The 16,467-nt window shown below is 48.5% G+C and overlaps 1 protein-coding gene across 1 annotated transcript in view; it reads right to left on the bottom strand.

Moving 5' to 3' along the window:
• ZC3H3 (zinc finger CCCH-type containing 3) overlaps positions 1 to 16,467 on the bottom strand; it is an 88,331-nt gene that overhangs the window by 2,073 nt on the left and 69,791 nt on the right. Inside the window, exons 10-11 of the mRNA XM_007464572.1 lie at positions 756 to 940; positions 2 to 168 (exon numbers count right to left, since the gene is read on the bottom strand). Coding sequence (XP_007464634.1) covers positions 2 to 168; positions 756 to 940 — 352 coding nt within the window. The remainder of the gene's footprint in view (position 1; positions 169 to 755; positions 941 to 16,467) is intronic.

The raw sequence follows: 16,467 nt of genomic DNA, 5'->3' as shown, positions 1-16,467 counted from the left end.
GAGGGGGAGGGGGGCGAGGAGGAGGAGTGGGGGGAGGAGACAGAGGAGGAGGAGGCTGAGGCTGCAGCTAAGAGCCGTGGGGAAGGCGGTGGGGAGGCCGAGCCGGCTGCCGTGGAGGTGGGGCAGCTGGACATCTGCCTGGTGGGGCGCTGGGCGGCCAAGGACTTCCTGCGGGAAAGGAAGGGGAGCAGAGGCGTGAGGGTGGGCGGCCGGCCGGCCACCTTTATACTGCCTGTCCCGGCGGCAAGGCTCCCGGCACCGCCCCACCCCGGCAGCCATCAGGCATCACCGTGCGGGTTCAATGCTGGCCCTTGGCCCAAGGACAGGCTGGCGGCGCTACAGGGCCTGCAGCAACGCCACGCTGACCCTGTCCTCACCTTCTGCAGCCTTCCTCGTCCACACGGGCTCCCACACTCACAGGGGGGTGAGCACAACAGGGGCCCCAGCCGTGAGCATCACCTGGGACCCTCCCCTCTCCTGGGGAGTTGGAGGGGGCAGCTGAGAAGCCCCCACCTTCCTCCCCAGGGCAGGGACTGGGCAGCCCTGCATGGCTTGGTCTGGGCCAGGGATGCCCTTGGCTCCACCCAGCCTGGGGACCAGGGGGTGGGGCACCTCGAGGTCACTTGATTGACTCTGGACTGAGGTTTCTTTTAGGGTCTGAAGCCCACAGAGCTGGGTGGCGGCGGGGTGGGGGGCTCCTCCCTGACCACCCCCCACCCTGCGCTTACACATGCAGCGCCCACTGTCCCCGTCACCTGGGCCCGTGGCTGGTGGAAGCCCTGCTCCTGGGGGGCGTGACGCTGGGCTCCGGGGCCGGGGCTGTGGCTGCCCGCTGGCCGAGGTGCCTCTGGTTGCGGTGCAGCAGCTGGCACTGGGCGCCCCGCGGGCAGGCGCCCCTGCGCGGGAAGTCGGGACACAGCAGCGTGTGCTTCCTCTTGCACTGCAGGGAGAAGGGGCGCATCCGGGCAAAGCCGGTGGAGGCCTCTGCGCCACTCAGGTGGCCCTGCCTGCTCCGCCCGGTTGGGGCTTGGGCCAAAGGCCTCCTGCTGGTGGACTGAGGCCCGAGGGCCCGAGCGGCCCCGCAGCCCACAGCCCACCCATCGAGAAGATGCCCCTGAGCAGCCCAAGGGTCGAGGGCACCACCCAGTTCGGCCCTGGGCCTGGACTGAGGGCAGGCCTGGCTTGAGGGTCCTGCCAGGCTGAGGTGGGGATTCCCAGGGCGCTAAACCCTCCTCCTGACCACAGCCCACCCATCCTGGCAGAGGACCAGGGTGGGGGCGCTAGGCCTGGGAGCCCAGGGTGGAGGCCGGCTGCACACCTGACCCACCACACCTGTCACGGTGCTCATTACACCCCGTGGGGGCAGCCTACGAGCAGCTCGGGCAACAGGCAGCCTCAGCTCTGCCCGCCAGGCCCAAGGCCTGCCTTTCCTCGGCCCTCCTGCCCCCAGGACTGGGGCTGCAGGGCCCAACTCCGCAGCCGGGCTGTGTCCCACTTCTTGCCTGGCTCTTCTAGGGGAGGGGGTCCTGTTCTTCCCCACACCCAACAGCTGGCTTAGGGGGCCCGACCCAGCAGGAGAGAGCCAGGTACAGCAAGCCTCATGGGCCAGGTGACAGGCGATATGCTGGAGAAAGACCCGGATGGGAACCACTGCAAGCAGAGTCGCTGTCAAATCCACCCAGGGGGGAGTTTAAAACCAGCCCCGGTGCCTGAGCAGCTCGAGGGGGCCCACCGGCACAGCCACTGGAAATCCACGGCAACAGCCTCGAGAGCACTTCCTCCTGGGCCCCATAACCTCTCCCCGGGCACGTGCCCCGAGAGTTCCTGATCTTAGCTCTGCTCCCAGCACCCAGGACAGAGCCGGCCGAGGACCCCATGGGGCGTGTACCCATTCTGTGAGCAGGATCTGGGCACTGACCCCATTCTTGGCCCCACACCTGGCTCCCGGCTGCCCCCAAGGCACTAGAAGCCCCTCACACTGGAGCCTGGGGGCTGGCGTGAAGACAGGCAGGCAACAGCCCCTGAGCACCCCTGCACCACCACAGCAGCCCATCCCTGTGCTGGGCAGACTCAGCCCTGCCCCCCGAGCAGAAGGCAGGCTCAGGCCAATGCCTGCCTGCCTGCCCTCCCTCGCTCCCTCGCTCCCTCGCTCCCTCCCTCCCTCCCTCCCTCCCTCCCTTCCGCATGGCCCTCTGCCCTGGGCCTGGCCAGTGACAGGATCCTGAACCCAGTGGCCCCACCCTCGCTGGGCGGAGACGCTGGGGCCACGCAGGGCTGCCCCTCGGGGTCTCCTGGGGAATAAGGGGGGTCGGGGCAGGTAGAGGGGACAGGAAGGACCTTTGGGCGCAGAGGGCCCAACACCGGGCTGCACACAGAGAGATGGCTAGAGGGCGCTGGACCTGCACTGTCCCGCGGTGACCACGAGCCCCGCGGCTGCTCTGAGCCTGGACGGTGTGACAGGTGCAACGCACAGGGGGCGCCAGGTAAAAGGCGGCACAGAGCTTTCCTCCCTGGTCGCACGCTGACATTTGTGATCTGCTGGGTCAAATAAACTCATCTCACCTGTTTCTGTTTCACTTTCTTAAGGTGGCTACTAGGAAATGTGAAATCCCACGTGGGGTTCACATCTGGCTGACCTTCCTACTAGAGACGGCTGGTCTGAACTGGTCTGAACTAGCTCCCAAGAACAACCGAATCCTAGGCTAGAGCGTAAAGAACTTTCTGAAATCGTCCGAGAGCTATCGAGAAAGTGAAATGATGGAGGAAAATCTATGCAGAGACGTGGTGGACACAGGGCTAGTCTCAGGTCTCAAAGACCCGACATCCCCCTTAGACCAAGGTCACTGAGGAAGGGCCAAAACCAACCAACCACACAAAACTCCCTGCAGAGCTGGAAATTAAGAAAGTCACTGCTAAATAATTCATTGGTCAAACAAGAAACAATGGAAATTAGGTAATATTTAGAACCAAATGATAACACCAAAACAACCCATCAAAATTTGTGGAATGCAGCTAAAGCAGCACTTGGAGAGAAGCCCTCAGCCTTACAGGCTTATGTTATTAGTAAAGAGGATATACCTCAAAAGTTAGAAGGAAAACACCAAAATGACCCAAAGAAAGCAGAGGGAAGGAAATAAAGAGAAAAGGAACATATGAACAGTATTAGGAATAACAAAAGTGCTGTTAAACTGCTGACACTGCAGAAAGCAAAAAGATATCAAGATGATACAATGAACAAACTTTATGCCAATGAATTTGAAAGCAGACGAAATCTACAAATTCTAGAAAAACTGACAAGAACTGACATAAAACCTGAATGAACATTCCTATGACCATAAAGGAATTTGAATCAGTAGTTAAAAAATAAGGAAAGCTCCAGCCCAGGGTTTCACTGGTAGTTCAACCATATATTCAAGAGTTGCATCATTCCAACCTTACATGAACTGGCCCACAGAAAAGGAAAGCAGACAATACTTCTCAACTTAGTTTACTGGACCAGAATAATCTTAGAACCAAACCCTGACCAGAACGAGATGATAAGAGAACATTTAGGGGCTTCCCTGGTGGTGCAGTGGTTAGGAATCTGCCTGCCAATGCAGAGGACACGGGTTCGAGCCCTGGTCCGGGAAGATCCCACATGCCGCGGAGCAACTAAGCCCGAGCGCCACAACTACTGAGCCTGCGCTCTAGAGCCCGCGAGCCACAACTACTGAGCCCACGTGCCACAACTACTGAAGCCCGCGTGCTTCAAGCCCGTGCTCCGCAACAAGAGAAGCCACCGCAAAGAGAAGCCCTCGCACCGCAACAAAGAGTAGCCCCCACTCGCCGCCAACTAGAGAAAGCCCGCATGCAGCAATGAAGACTCAACGCAGCCAAAAATAAATTAAAAAAAAAATGAAATTCAGCATCAATTCAAAGTTTAGCAAATTAGTGACAGAAGGGAACTTCCTTAGCTTAATATAGAACCTTCCAGAAAGCCTCACTTGCCAAGGGGCATGGCTGGAAGCCCACGGCCATGACGAGTCAATATCACACTGGGTTTACAGGCAGGGCAGAAAAAGAAAGAAAAGGCATTTAAACTCAAAGGAAGACAATATGATCGCTACTTCAAAAGATATGACTGTTTATGTAGAGAAACCCAAGAGAATCAACCCTATGGATGATTTACTACAATTACTAATATAGTTTAGCAAGGTTGCTGGAAACAAAATCAATATTAAAAATTGTATGTCCAGGGCTTCCCTGGTGGCGCAGCAGTTGAGAGTCTGCCTGCAGATGCAGGGGACACAGGTTCGTGCCCCGGTCCGGGAAGATCCCACATGCCGTGGAGTGGCTGGGCCCGTAAGCCACGGCCACTGAGCCTGCGCATCCGGAGCCTGTGCTCCACAGCGGGAGAGGCCACAACAGTGAGAGGCCTGCATTCCGGAAAAAAAAAAAAAAAATTGTATGTCCATACACCAATGAACAGTGAGAAGATAACATTTAAAAACATGTTCTTTATAATAATAATAAATGTGACAGGAATAAATCTAACAAAGATAAGACAAGCAAGAATTTTATTAAATGAAAAGCTTTTAACAAAATTCAACACCCATTTATGATAAAAACTCTCCAGAAACTGGGCATAGAGGGAACCTACCTCAACATAATAAAGGCCATGTATGACAAACCCAGAGCAAACATCATTCTCAATCGTGAAAAACTGAAAGCATTTCCCCTAAGATCAGGAACAAAACAAGGATGTCCACTCTCACCGCTATTATTCAACAGAGTTTTGGAAGTCCTAGCCATGGCAATCAGAGAAGAAAAATAAATAAAAGGAATACGAACTGGAAAAGAGGAAGTAAAACTGTCACTGTTTGCAGATGACATGATACTATACATAGAGAACCCTAAAGATGCCACCAGAAAACTACTAGAGCTAATCAATGAATTTGGTAAAGATGCAGGATACAAAATTAATGCACAGAAATCTCTTGCATTCCTATACACTAACAATGAAAGATCAGAAAGAGAAATTAAGGAAATAATCCCATTTGCCTACATATCAAAAAGAATAAAATACCTAGGAATAAACCTACCTAAGGAGGTAAAGGACCTGTACTCAGAAAACTCTTAAGACACTGATGAAAGAAATCAAAGATGACACAAACAGATGGAGAGGTATACCATGTCCTTGGATTGGAAGAATCAATACTGTGAAAATGACTATACTACCTAAGGCAATCTACAAATTCAATGCCATCCTTATCAAATTACCAGTGGCATTTTTACAGAACTAGAACAAAAAATCTTAAAATCTGTATGGAGACACAAAAGACCCCGAATAGCCAAAGCAGTCTTGAGGGAAAAAAAATGGAGCTGGAGGAATCAGACTCCCTGACCTCAGACTATACTACAAAGCTACAGTAATCAAGACAATATGGTACTGGCACAGAAACAGAAATATAGATCAATGGAACAGGATAGAAAGCCCAGAGATAAACCCACGCACCTATGGTCAACTAATCTACGACAAAGGAGGCAAGGGCATACAATGGAGAAAAGACAGTCTCTTCAATAAGTGGTGCTGGGAAAACTGGACAGCTACATGTAAAAGAATGAAATTAGAACACTCCCTAACACCATACACAAAAATAAACTCAAAACGGATTAGAGACCTAAATGTAAGACCAGACACTATCAAACTCTTTAGAGGACAACATAGGAAGAACACTCTTTAACATAAATCACAGCAAGATCTCTTTTGATCCACCTCCTAGAGTAACAGAAATAAAAAGAAAAATAAACAAATGGGACCTAATGAAACTTCAAAGCTTTTGCACAGCAAAGGAAACCATAAACAAGACCAAAAGACAACCCTCAGAATGGGAGAAAATATTTGCAAATGAAGCAACTGACAAAGGATTAATCTCCAAAATTTATAAGCAGCTCATGCAGCTTAATAACAAAAAAACAAACAACCCAATCCAAAAATGGGCAGAAGACCTAAACAGACATTTCTCCAAAGAAGATATACAGATTGCCAACAAACACATGAAAGAATGCTCAACATCATTAATCATTAGAGAAATGCAAATCAAAACTACAATGAGATATCATCTCACACCAGTCAGAATGGCCATCATCAAAAAATCTAGAAACAATAAATGCTGGAGAGGGTGTGGAGAAAAGGGAACACTCTTGCACTGCTGGTGGGAATGTGAATTGGTTCAGCCACTATGGAGAACAGTATGGAGGTTCCTTAAAAAACTACAAATAGAACTACCATATGACCCAGCAATCCCACTACTAGGTATATACCCTGAGGAAACCAGAATTCAGAAAGAGTCATGTACCAAAATGTTCATTGCAGCTCTATTTACAATAGCCCGGAGATGGAAACAACCTAAGTGCCCGTCGTCGGATGAATGGATAAAGAAGATGTGGCACATATATACAATGGAATATTACTCAGCCATAAAAAGAAACGAAATTGAGCTATTTGTAATGAGGTGGATAGATCTAGAGTCTGTCATACAGAGTGAAGTAAGTCAGAAAGAACACATATATATGGAATTTAAGGAAAAAAATGTCATGAAGAACCTAGGGGTGAAACAGGAATAAAGACACAGACTTACTAGAGAATGGACTTGAGGATATGGGGAGGGGGAAGGGTAAACTGTGACAAAGCGAGAGAGAGGCACGGACATATATACACTACCAAACGTATATACACTACCAAACGTAAGGTAGATAGCTAGTGGGAAGCAGCCACATAGCACAGGGAGATCAGCTCGGTGCTTTGTGACTGCCTGGAGGGGTGGGATAGGGAGGGTGGGAGGGAGGGAGACGCAAGCGGGAAGAGATATGGGAACATATGTACATATATAACGGATTCATTTTGTTGTGAAGCTGAAACTAACACACCATTGTAAAGCAATTATACTCCAATAAAGATGTAAAAAAATAAAATAAAAAAATAAAAATAAATAAAAAAGAATAAATGTTGATAACACTAGCTGAAAAGAACAAGGAAAAGGGTGAGATCTCTGGATTTAATTTCTCTTCAGACAAAAGAAAAGTTTTACTTTTCTATCCTTTATAATTGGGGTTTTATTCTTTAATCAATAACATGATTTTTTTTTAATAAACTATCAATAGTTAAAGTATGAGTCACTTTTTTGGTGAGTGGCCTTCTTAAGACATAAAATATATAACTTTTTCTCATAATCCAAATTGTATACAGTCTTTTAAGTTGAAATATGAAGTCTATTCATTCAGCTGAAGTTTCATATTCTCTTAAATACAACATTAAAATAAATCAAATTAAAAACAAACAATGCAATCCAAAAATGGGCAGAAGACCTAAACAGACATTTCTCCAAAGAAGACACACAGATGGCCAAGAAGCCCATGAAAAGCTGCTCAACATCACTAATTATTAGAGAAATGCAAATCAAAACTACAATGAGGTATCCCCTCACACCAGTCACAATCGGCATCATCAGAAAATCTACAAACAACAAATGCTGGAGAGGGTGTGGAGAAAAGGGAGCCCTCTTGCACTGTTGGTGGGAATGTAAATTAATACAGCCACTGTGGAGAACAGTATGGAGTTTCCTTAAAAAACTAAAAATAGAATTACCATATGATCCAGCAATCCCACTACTGGGCATATACCCAGAGAAAACCATAATTCAAAAAGACACATGCACCCCAATGTTCACTGCAGCACTATTTATAATAGCCAGGTCATGGAAGCAACCTAAATGCCCATCGACAGATGAATGGATAAAGAAGATGTGGTATATATACACAATGGAGTATTACTCAGCCATAAAAAGGAACGAAATTGGGTCATTTGTAGAGATGTGTATGGATCTAGAGACTGTCATACAGAGTGAAGTCAGTCAGAAAGAGAAAAACAAATATCGTATATTAATGCATAACTGTGGAACCTAGAAAAATGGTACAGATGAACCGGTTTGCAGGGCAGAGATAGAGACACATATGTAGAGAACAAATGTATGGACACCAAGGCGGCGTAGGGGGAAGTGGCAGGGGTGGTGGTGGTAGTGGTGGGATGAATTGGGAGATAGGGATTGACATGTACACACTAATATGGATAAAATAGATAACTAATAAGAACCTGCTGTATAAAAAAAATACATAAAATAAAATTCAAAAATTCAAAAAAAAAAGAATTTTATTAAATGACATCAAAGGAGAACCCTGTATAACTAGAGACGGCGTGCCTTGATCATGCGCAGAAGACTCACTGGAGAGACAGATATCAACTGTCCAAGGAAACCTGACTACAGAGGGGCCCACGACAGATCCACGGGGCGAAGGCATTCTTCAATGCAAGGTGTGCGGGTGAAACAACACTGGCCCCCTACACAGACACAAAATCACCTCCAGCTGGACTGGTGGGGAACATCCTAAATGGCAAAGATCCGACCACAGGATGCAGTGGGGAAGGAGGTCTCATACAAGCACAAGAGGTGCAAACTGTAAAGAGAGATGAATAATAGTATTTCCATTAAAATTAAGAGCTTTTGGGCTTCCCTGGTGGCGCAGTGGTTGAGAGTCCGCCTGCTGATGCAGGGGACACGGGTTCGTGCCCTGGTCTGGAAAGATCCCACATGCTGCGGAGCGGCTGGGCCCGTGAGCCACGGCCGCTGAGCCTGTGCCTCCGGAGCCCGTGCTCTGCAATGGGAGAGGCCACAACAGTGAGAGGCCTGCATACCGCCAAAAACAAAAAATTAAGAGCTTTTGTTCGTCAAGATACATCACAAAGATGGGACTTCCCTGGTGGTCCCAATGCAGGAGGCCTGCGTTCGATCCCTAGTCAGGGAACTAGATCCCACATGCTGCAACTAAAGACCCCACATGCCATAACTAAGACCCAGTGCAGCTAAATAAATAAATAAATAAATATTAAAAAGAAACATCACAAAGAAGTAAAAATAATAAATGACAATCTGAAATAAGATACTTGCCACTAATGTGAATGACAAAAGATTAATATTCAGAATATTTTACATTGCTATATATATATATATATATATATATATTTTTTTTTTTTTTTTAATTTAAAAAAATATTTATTTTTGGCTGCATTGTGTCTTCGTTGCTGCGCCCAGGCTTTCTCTAGTTGCAGTGAGCGGGGGCTACTCTTCACTGCGGTGCGCGGGCTTCTCACTGCAGCGGCCTCTCTTGTTGCGGAGCACGGGCTCTAGGCACACACACTTCAGTAGTTGTGGTACGCTGGCTCAGTAGTTGTGGCTCGCGGGCTTAGCTGCTCCATGGCATGTGGGATCTTCCCGGGCCAGGGCTCGAACCCGTGTCCCCTGCATTGGCAGGTGGACTCTTAAACACTGCATCACCAGGGAAGTCCCACAATGATATATTTTTATGTTCACATTTATATTTTATAAATTTCCCATGAGTCAGGAAGAGAAAACCGACACACTGGAAAAATGTCTCCACATTCACTTAAAAACAAAACAACAAAACCCCAGCTATTTTTCAGAAGAGAAGGCACAAGGGGTTTAAACATTAGGGAAGACGTTCTGCTTCATTTAAATCAGAGAAAGGCAAATTAAAAGATGCAAGGTAGCTTTCAATCCTTAAAATGATCAAAAAGATAAAAGAGGGCGCCGTCACGATGAACGTGTGGGCACAGCCTCTGGGAGTCGCCTGGAGGTTCCGACTACAGCGACCCGCCACACACCCGCTGCCTGCGGCCCTCGCTCTCCAAGGGCTCTAAAGCCCTGGTCCCCTCGGGGGCGGCAGACGCCAGCCTGCCCTCCCGAAGCCCTTCTGCAGGGGCGAGGCCAGGAGGACCACTGAGCCACACACCTGCGCTCGCCCCTCAGCCACCACGGCTCCTGGGGGCCACTCTGTCCAGGGCATGGCCCCGCTGGCCGACTGCGCCAGGCCTGGTGGTGACTGTGGAGGAGCTGGCGTGGGGCTGTGAGTCGTCTCCTCCTTGGCCAGCAACATGTCGGACTCATCCGTCTGGCTTGTCCACAGCAGCCCCACATGCTGGTGCGGCTCCTGGGCCGTTGGCCCTCACACTCTACCTGGGTCCCACCCACTCATTTCCGCCCTCCCGCGGGGGCCAGGTCCTCCCTCAGGGGACAGCAACACCTCCACTGGGTGGCCCATCAACGTCCCCGGTGACTCACCAGCTTCCTTTCCACCCTCCCAAACCAAAGCTGCCCCGTTTTCCAGCTTGGAAACCACCTGCCTCTCCACCTTTGCCCCCCACTGGCCCCCCTGCAGGCCTCTCGAGTGCGTCTACTCTTGGGCACTGTCCGTGGAGACCCTGCCTCAATCGCTTCATCATTCATTCCAATATTGGCACCCAAATGCAGTGTGATATCCTAGAACAGAGAACAGAAATTAGGGGAAAACCGGGTAAAATCCAAACAAAGCCTCAAGTTAATTTGGTGGTAACGTACCAAAGTTAATTTTTTAGTTTTGACAGACAGTTACAGTTGTGTAAGATACTAGGGTCTTCCTGGTGACGCCGTGGTTAAGAATCCGCCTGCCAATGCAGGGGACACGGGTTCAAGCCCTGGTCCAGGAAGATCCCACACGCCGCGGAGCAACTAAGCCCGTGCGCCACAACTCCTGAGCCTGCGCTCTAGAGCCGGCGTGCCACAACTACTGAAGCCCGCGTGCCTAGAGCCCGTCCTCTGCAACACAGAGAAGCCACCGCAATGGGAAGCCCGCGCACCGCAACGAAGAGTAGCCCCAGCTCGCCGCAACTAGAGAAAGCCCGCGCGCAGCAACGAAGACCCAGCGCAGCCAAAAGTAAATAAATCATAAATAAATAAATAAATAAATAAATAAATAAACAAACAAACGGCGCTTACCAAAAATGACATTAAAAAAAAAGAAAAGATACTAGCAGTGCAGGAGCCTGGGTGAAGGGTGCGCGGGCCCTTCTCTGCACTATCTGCAACTTTTCGGTAAATCTACACGATCACAAAGAAGATGTTTATCACACGATAAATGACGAGCACTCTGTGCCGGGCCCCATGCAGAGAACAAGCCACCCCCTCCCAGTCAAGGTACCCGCTGGACTCCTCCTGAGGGCATCAGAGGCCACTGCAAGGCCAGGGCCCTGCAGCAACAGAAGCTGATCCCAAGGGTGAGACCTGTTGTCTGAAAAGGACAATTAGATGGGCAAGCCTCGGGTGAGACAGCCCAGAGAAAAGGCGAGAAAATGCCAACTAAATACAGATGGAAAAGGTTAAGAGCTCAAGATACAATGGAGAATGTTATACACACAAAGGCACCAATACATTGAAAACCTCGATAAAACAGATCAATTTCTGGGGGAAAATAAGTCAAAACTGGCAAAATAAAGAAATAGAAGGGACTGCCACTTCCTGGAAGACGAAGGAGACATTTGTTCCTACTCCTCCACTAAGCACCACCAAAACCCTGACAACCGTAGGAAGACCATAAAAAGTGGAGAGGAGGCAGGCCACCAGGGACCTGGGGACCCAAGGAGTGACGTGGTGGTGGCTCCTGGGACTTCCTGTTGCCTCGTCATCCTGACCTGGAGCGGAAGAAGCTGACGACTTGGAAGTGTCAGTGGGTGCAGATAAGGGGTGGCCCCCCTCGCACCCGGGCCAGCAAAAGCTGAGTGGGCAGCCTTGACCCCGGCGTCCCTCCCTGCCCTGCTAGGATGGTGCCGGAGGAGGCTGAGTGGGAAGCGAGTACTGCCATCCACCCAGGACCACCAGGGAGACCCGTCCTCAGGGGTCAGTGAAGGCCGAGTGGGGGAACCAGGATTTCTACCTGCACGCCCCCTGCCCACTTCCTGGAGTGGACTCAGGGGAAACCTGCTGAAACAGAAGGTTTAAATAAGATCCAGACTCTCGTAACAACCAAAACATCCAGGTTTCAATAGGAAATGACTCATCACACCAAGAGCAGCTGGCAGGGAACCACGTATGTGGAGGAATAACTGTAAAGTTGTATGTGGACTTTCAACTGCGCCGGGGGTGGAGGGTGTTGGTGCCCCTGACTGCCCCCCGCCGTGCTGTTCAAGGGTGAACTGTATAGTGCAGAGACTGAATCAGTAATCAAAAGCCTCCCCACAAGGAAAAGCCCAAGACCAGATGGTTTCAACAGGTGAACTCTCCTAAACACGTACAGAAGAACTGATACCTATTCTTCTTAGATTCTTCCAGAAAACTGAAGAGGCAAGAATACTTCCTAACTTACAACAGCCAAAACAATCTATGAGGCTAGCCTTACCTTGATTCCAAGACCAGACAGAGACACTACAAGAAAAGGAAACTACAGATCAATATTACTTATGAATACAGATGTGACTCCTCAACAAAATACTATAAAACTGAACTAGTGGTATATTAGAAGGATTATACCTCGTGATCCAGTGGGATTTAGTCTCAGAATGCAAAGATGGTTCAACATCCAAAAATCAATCAATATAATTGTGACTGATCAATGTGGTCAATATGTTTATTGACCAGCTTAACAGAATGAAGGGAAAAACCCCTGGGGAAAATCAGGGAAGGGAAAATCAGATCATCTCAACTGATACAAAAAAGATTTGACAGGACTCAACACCTTTTCATAATAAAAACACCAAATAAACTAGGACTGGAAGAGAATAACCTCAACATAATAAAGGCCACGTACGCCAAGCCCTCAGCTAACAGCACACTCAACAGTGGAAGACTGACAGCTGTTCTATAAGATGAAGAACAAGACAAGGACAGCCCCGTTGTTCACTTTTATTCAACATAGTACTAGGAGCTCTAGCCAGAGCAATTCGGCCAAAAAAAGGAAGGAAGAAAAGAAGGGAGGGAGGGAGGGAGGGAGGGAGGGAGAGAGAAAAGACTAAAAGGCAACCAAATCAAAAAGGAAGAAAATTATCTCTGTTAGCAGATGACATGATCTTGTATGTAGAAAACCCTAAAGAATCCACAAAAAAACTGTTAGAGTTAGTAAGTGAATTCAGCAAAATTTTAGGATATAAAATGAACACACAAAAATCAACTGCAGGGGCTTCCCTGGTGGCGCAGTGGTTGAGAGTCCGCCTGCCGATGCAGGGGACACGGGTTCGTGCCCCGGTCCGGGGGGGATCCCACGTGCTGCGGAGCGGCTGGGCCCGTGAGCCATGGCCGCTGGGCCTGCGCGTCCGGAGCCTGTGCTCCGCGGCGGGAGGGGCCGCAGCAGTGAGGGGCTCGCATACAGCAAAAAATAAAAAAATAAAATCAACTGCATTACTATACATTTATAATGAATGATCTAAAAAGGAAATTAAAAAACAATCCCATTTAAATAACATCAAAAAGTATAAAACACTCAGGATTTATTTATTTATTTATTTATTTATTTATTTATTTATTTATTTATTTATGATTGGCTGCACTGGGTCTTCGTTGCTGCGCGGGCTTTCTCTAGTTGCGGCAAGTGGGGGCTACTCTGTGGCAGAGAGCGGGCTCTAGGCTCTCGGGCTTCAGTAGTTGTGGCACGTGGGCTCAGTAGTTGTGGCTCGTGGGCTCTAGAGCGCAGGCTCAGTAGTTGTGGCTCACGGGCTTAGTTGCTCCGCGGCATGTGGGATCTTCCCGGACCAGGGCTCGAACCCGTGTCCCCTGCATTAGCAGGCGGATTCCTAACCACTGTGCCACCAGGGAAGCCCAACACTCAGGAGTAAATTTAACCAAGGAGGCAAAAGACTTATACACTGCAAACTACAAAATACTGCTGAAAGAAATTAATGAAGGTCTAAATAAATGAAAACACACCATGCATTCATGGACTGGAAGACCTAATATTTTTAAGATGACAACACTACCGAAAGGGATATACAGAGCTAATGCAATCCCTATTAAAATCCGAAAGGCCCTGTAAAAAAAAAAAAAAAAAAACAGAAATAGAAAAACCCATCCAAAAATTTACATGGAATCTCAAGGAACCCCAAATAGCCAAAACAACCTTGGCAAAGAAGAACAAAGTTGGAAGGATTCATATTTCCTGATTTCAAAACTTATTATAAAGCTATAGTAATCAAAACACAAACATATAGACCAATGTAATAGAAAGGAGAAGCCAGAAATAAACCATCTCAAGTATGGTCAATAAATTTTCAACAACGGTGTCAAGAGCATTCAATGGGGAAAGGACAGTCTTTTCAACAAGCAGTGCTGGGACTTCCCTGGTGGCGCAGTGGATAAGACTCCGTGCTCCCAATGCAGGGGGCCTGGGTTCGATCCCTGGTCAGGGAACTAGATCCCACATGCATGCCGCAACTAAGAGTTCACATGCCACAACTAAGGAGCCCGCACGCCACAACTAAGGAGCTCTGGCGCCGCAACTAAGGAGCTCGGCTGCTGCAACTAAGATCCAGTGCAACCAAATAAATGAATAAATATTAAAAAAAAAAAAAAAGTGGTGCTGGGGAAAACTGGATATCCATTTGCAAAAGAATGAAGTTGGGTCCTTATTTAATACGATATGCAAAAATTAACTCAAAATGGACCATAGACCTAAACTTTAGAGCTAAAACTATAAAACCCTTATAAGGAAGCACAAGGGAAAAGCTTCATGACATTGGACTTGACAAAAATAACTTAGATATCACACCCAAAGCACAGGCAATAGAAGAACACATAAATAAACTGCACTTAAACAAAATGAAAAACTTATGTGCATCAAAGTACACTACCAAGAGAGTGAAAAGACAACGCACAGAATAGAAGAGAAATACGCAAATCATATCTCCAATAAGGGGTTAGTATTCAGAATATATAAAGAACTCCTATAACTCAACAACAACAAAAAAACCCCAAACAACCCAACTCAAACATGGGCAGAAGGGACTTCCCTGGTGGTCCAGTGGTTAAGACTCCATGTTTCCAACGCAGGGGGCGTGGGCTTGATCCCTGGTCAGGGAACTAAGATCCCACGTGCCACGGGGCACAGCCAAAAAATAAAAAAAAAGGAAAAAAGGCAAAGGACTTGAAGAGAAATTCCTCCAAAGAAGATACACCAGTGACCAAGAAGCATGTGAAAATATGTTCAACATCATTAATCTCTAAGGCACTGTGAACTGAAACCAGTCAGATGCCACACGCTGGGTGGCTATTAACCAATAAGGAAGGTAAGTCACGGGAGAGGATGTGGAGGAAGCGAAACCCTCGGGCGCTGCTGTTGGGGACGCGAACAGCATGGTCAATACGGAAAAGTCCGGCGGTCCCTCAAAGAGCTAAATACAGGATTATCGCATAATCCGCACTTCCACTCCTGGTGTCTCTCCACCCAAAGGAAGTGACGAGAGTAACTTGAACAGCCACTCGTATGCTGATGGTCACAACGTGCAAAAGGCACGACGCCCGTGTCCATCCCCAGAGGAGGGGACAGACGGGTGTGGTCTGGACGCACGGTGGGCCGTCGCTCAGCCATAAGAGGGGTAAGCCCTGAACGCGTGGTGCTCAGCGGGAGAAGCCCGATGTGAATGGACAAATACTGTAAGATTCCACTTATGCTAAATATCTAGAAGAGGCAGATTCATGGAGATGAAATGTAGATCTGTGGCTGCCAGGAGTTGGAGAGAGAGGGGGAACAGGGAGTCATTGCCGACTGTTTATAGAGATTCTGTTTGGGGGTGATGGAACAGTTTTGGAAAGAGACAGTGGTGGTGCTGTACAGTATTTTAAATGTAATTAATGCCACTGAACTGTATACTCAACAAGGGCAAATTTTATGTTATATTTAGTTTACTACAGTTACAAAATTAAAAATGTAATACACCAAAAACCACTGTACTGTGCATTTAAACGGGTGACAGGGCTGGCAGGTGCTGGCAAGGAAGTGACAAAATGAGACCCACACTCATTCCTGGTGGGAGCTGGACCGGTGCAGGCGGCTATCCCTGCAGGCTGTGTCCACACTGAGACCCACAGACTCTCAGAGCAGGCTCACTCCAAACAGCCCCACTGGCCACAACCCAAGTGCCCATCCCCTGACGAGCGGAGAAACAGGAAGTGGTCTCTGCACACAGTGGAGGGCCACTCGTGTGCTGCTCGAGACCACAGCACGACGACCCTCAAAAACACGTTCACGACAGAAGCCAGACGCCGAAGTCTGCATGGTAGGACTCCCTCGTGTGCGCTGCCCACAAAAGACAGGTTCACGCAGACGGAGGTACGTTAGTGTGTCCTGGGGGTGGGGTGGGGGGGCAGCAGGGACAGGACCGACCACAGAAAGGGTTGAGGGAATGTTCTGGGGTGACGGAAATGCTCCAGCACCGGGCGGTGGTGATGGCTGCACAACTTCGTAAACTTACTAAAACCTACTGAATCGTACACCTGTGCAACAGATGAACGGGGCGATATGTAAACCGTGCCTCAATAAAGCCGGCTTTAAAAAGTGGCACCACACGGGCTTCCCTGGTGGCGCAGTGCTTGAGAGTCCGCCTGCCGATGCAGG

The sequence above is a fragment of the Lipotes vexillifer genome, unplaced genomic scaffold (assembly GCF_000442215.2).
Source record: "Lipotes vexillifer unplaced genomic scaffold, Lipotes_vexillifer_v1.1 scaffold394, whole genome shotgun sequence".
Lineage (NCBI taxonomy): Eukaryota > Metazoa > Chordata > Mammalia > Artiodactyla > Lipotidae > Lipotes > Lipotes vexillifer.
This window is presented reverse-complemented; position numbering and strand designations above follow the sequence as displayed.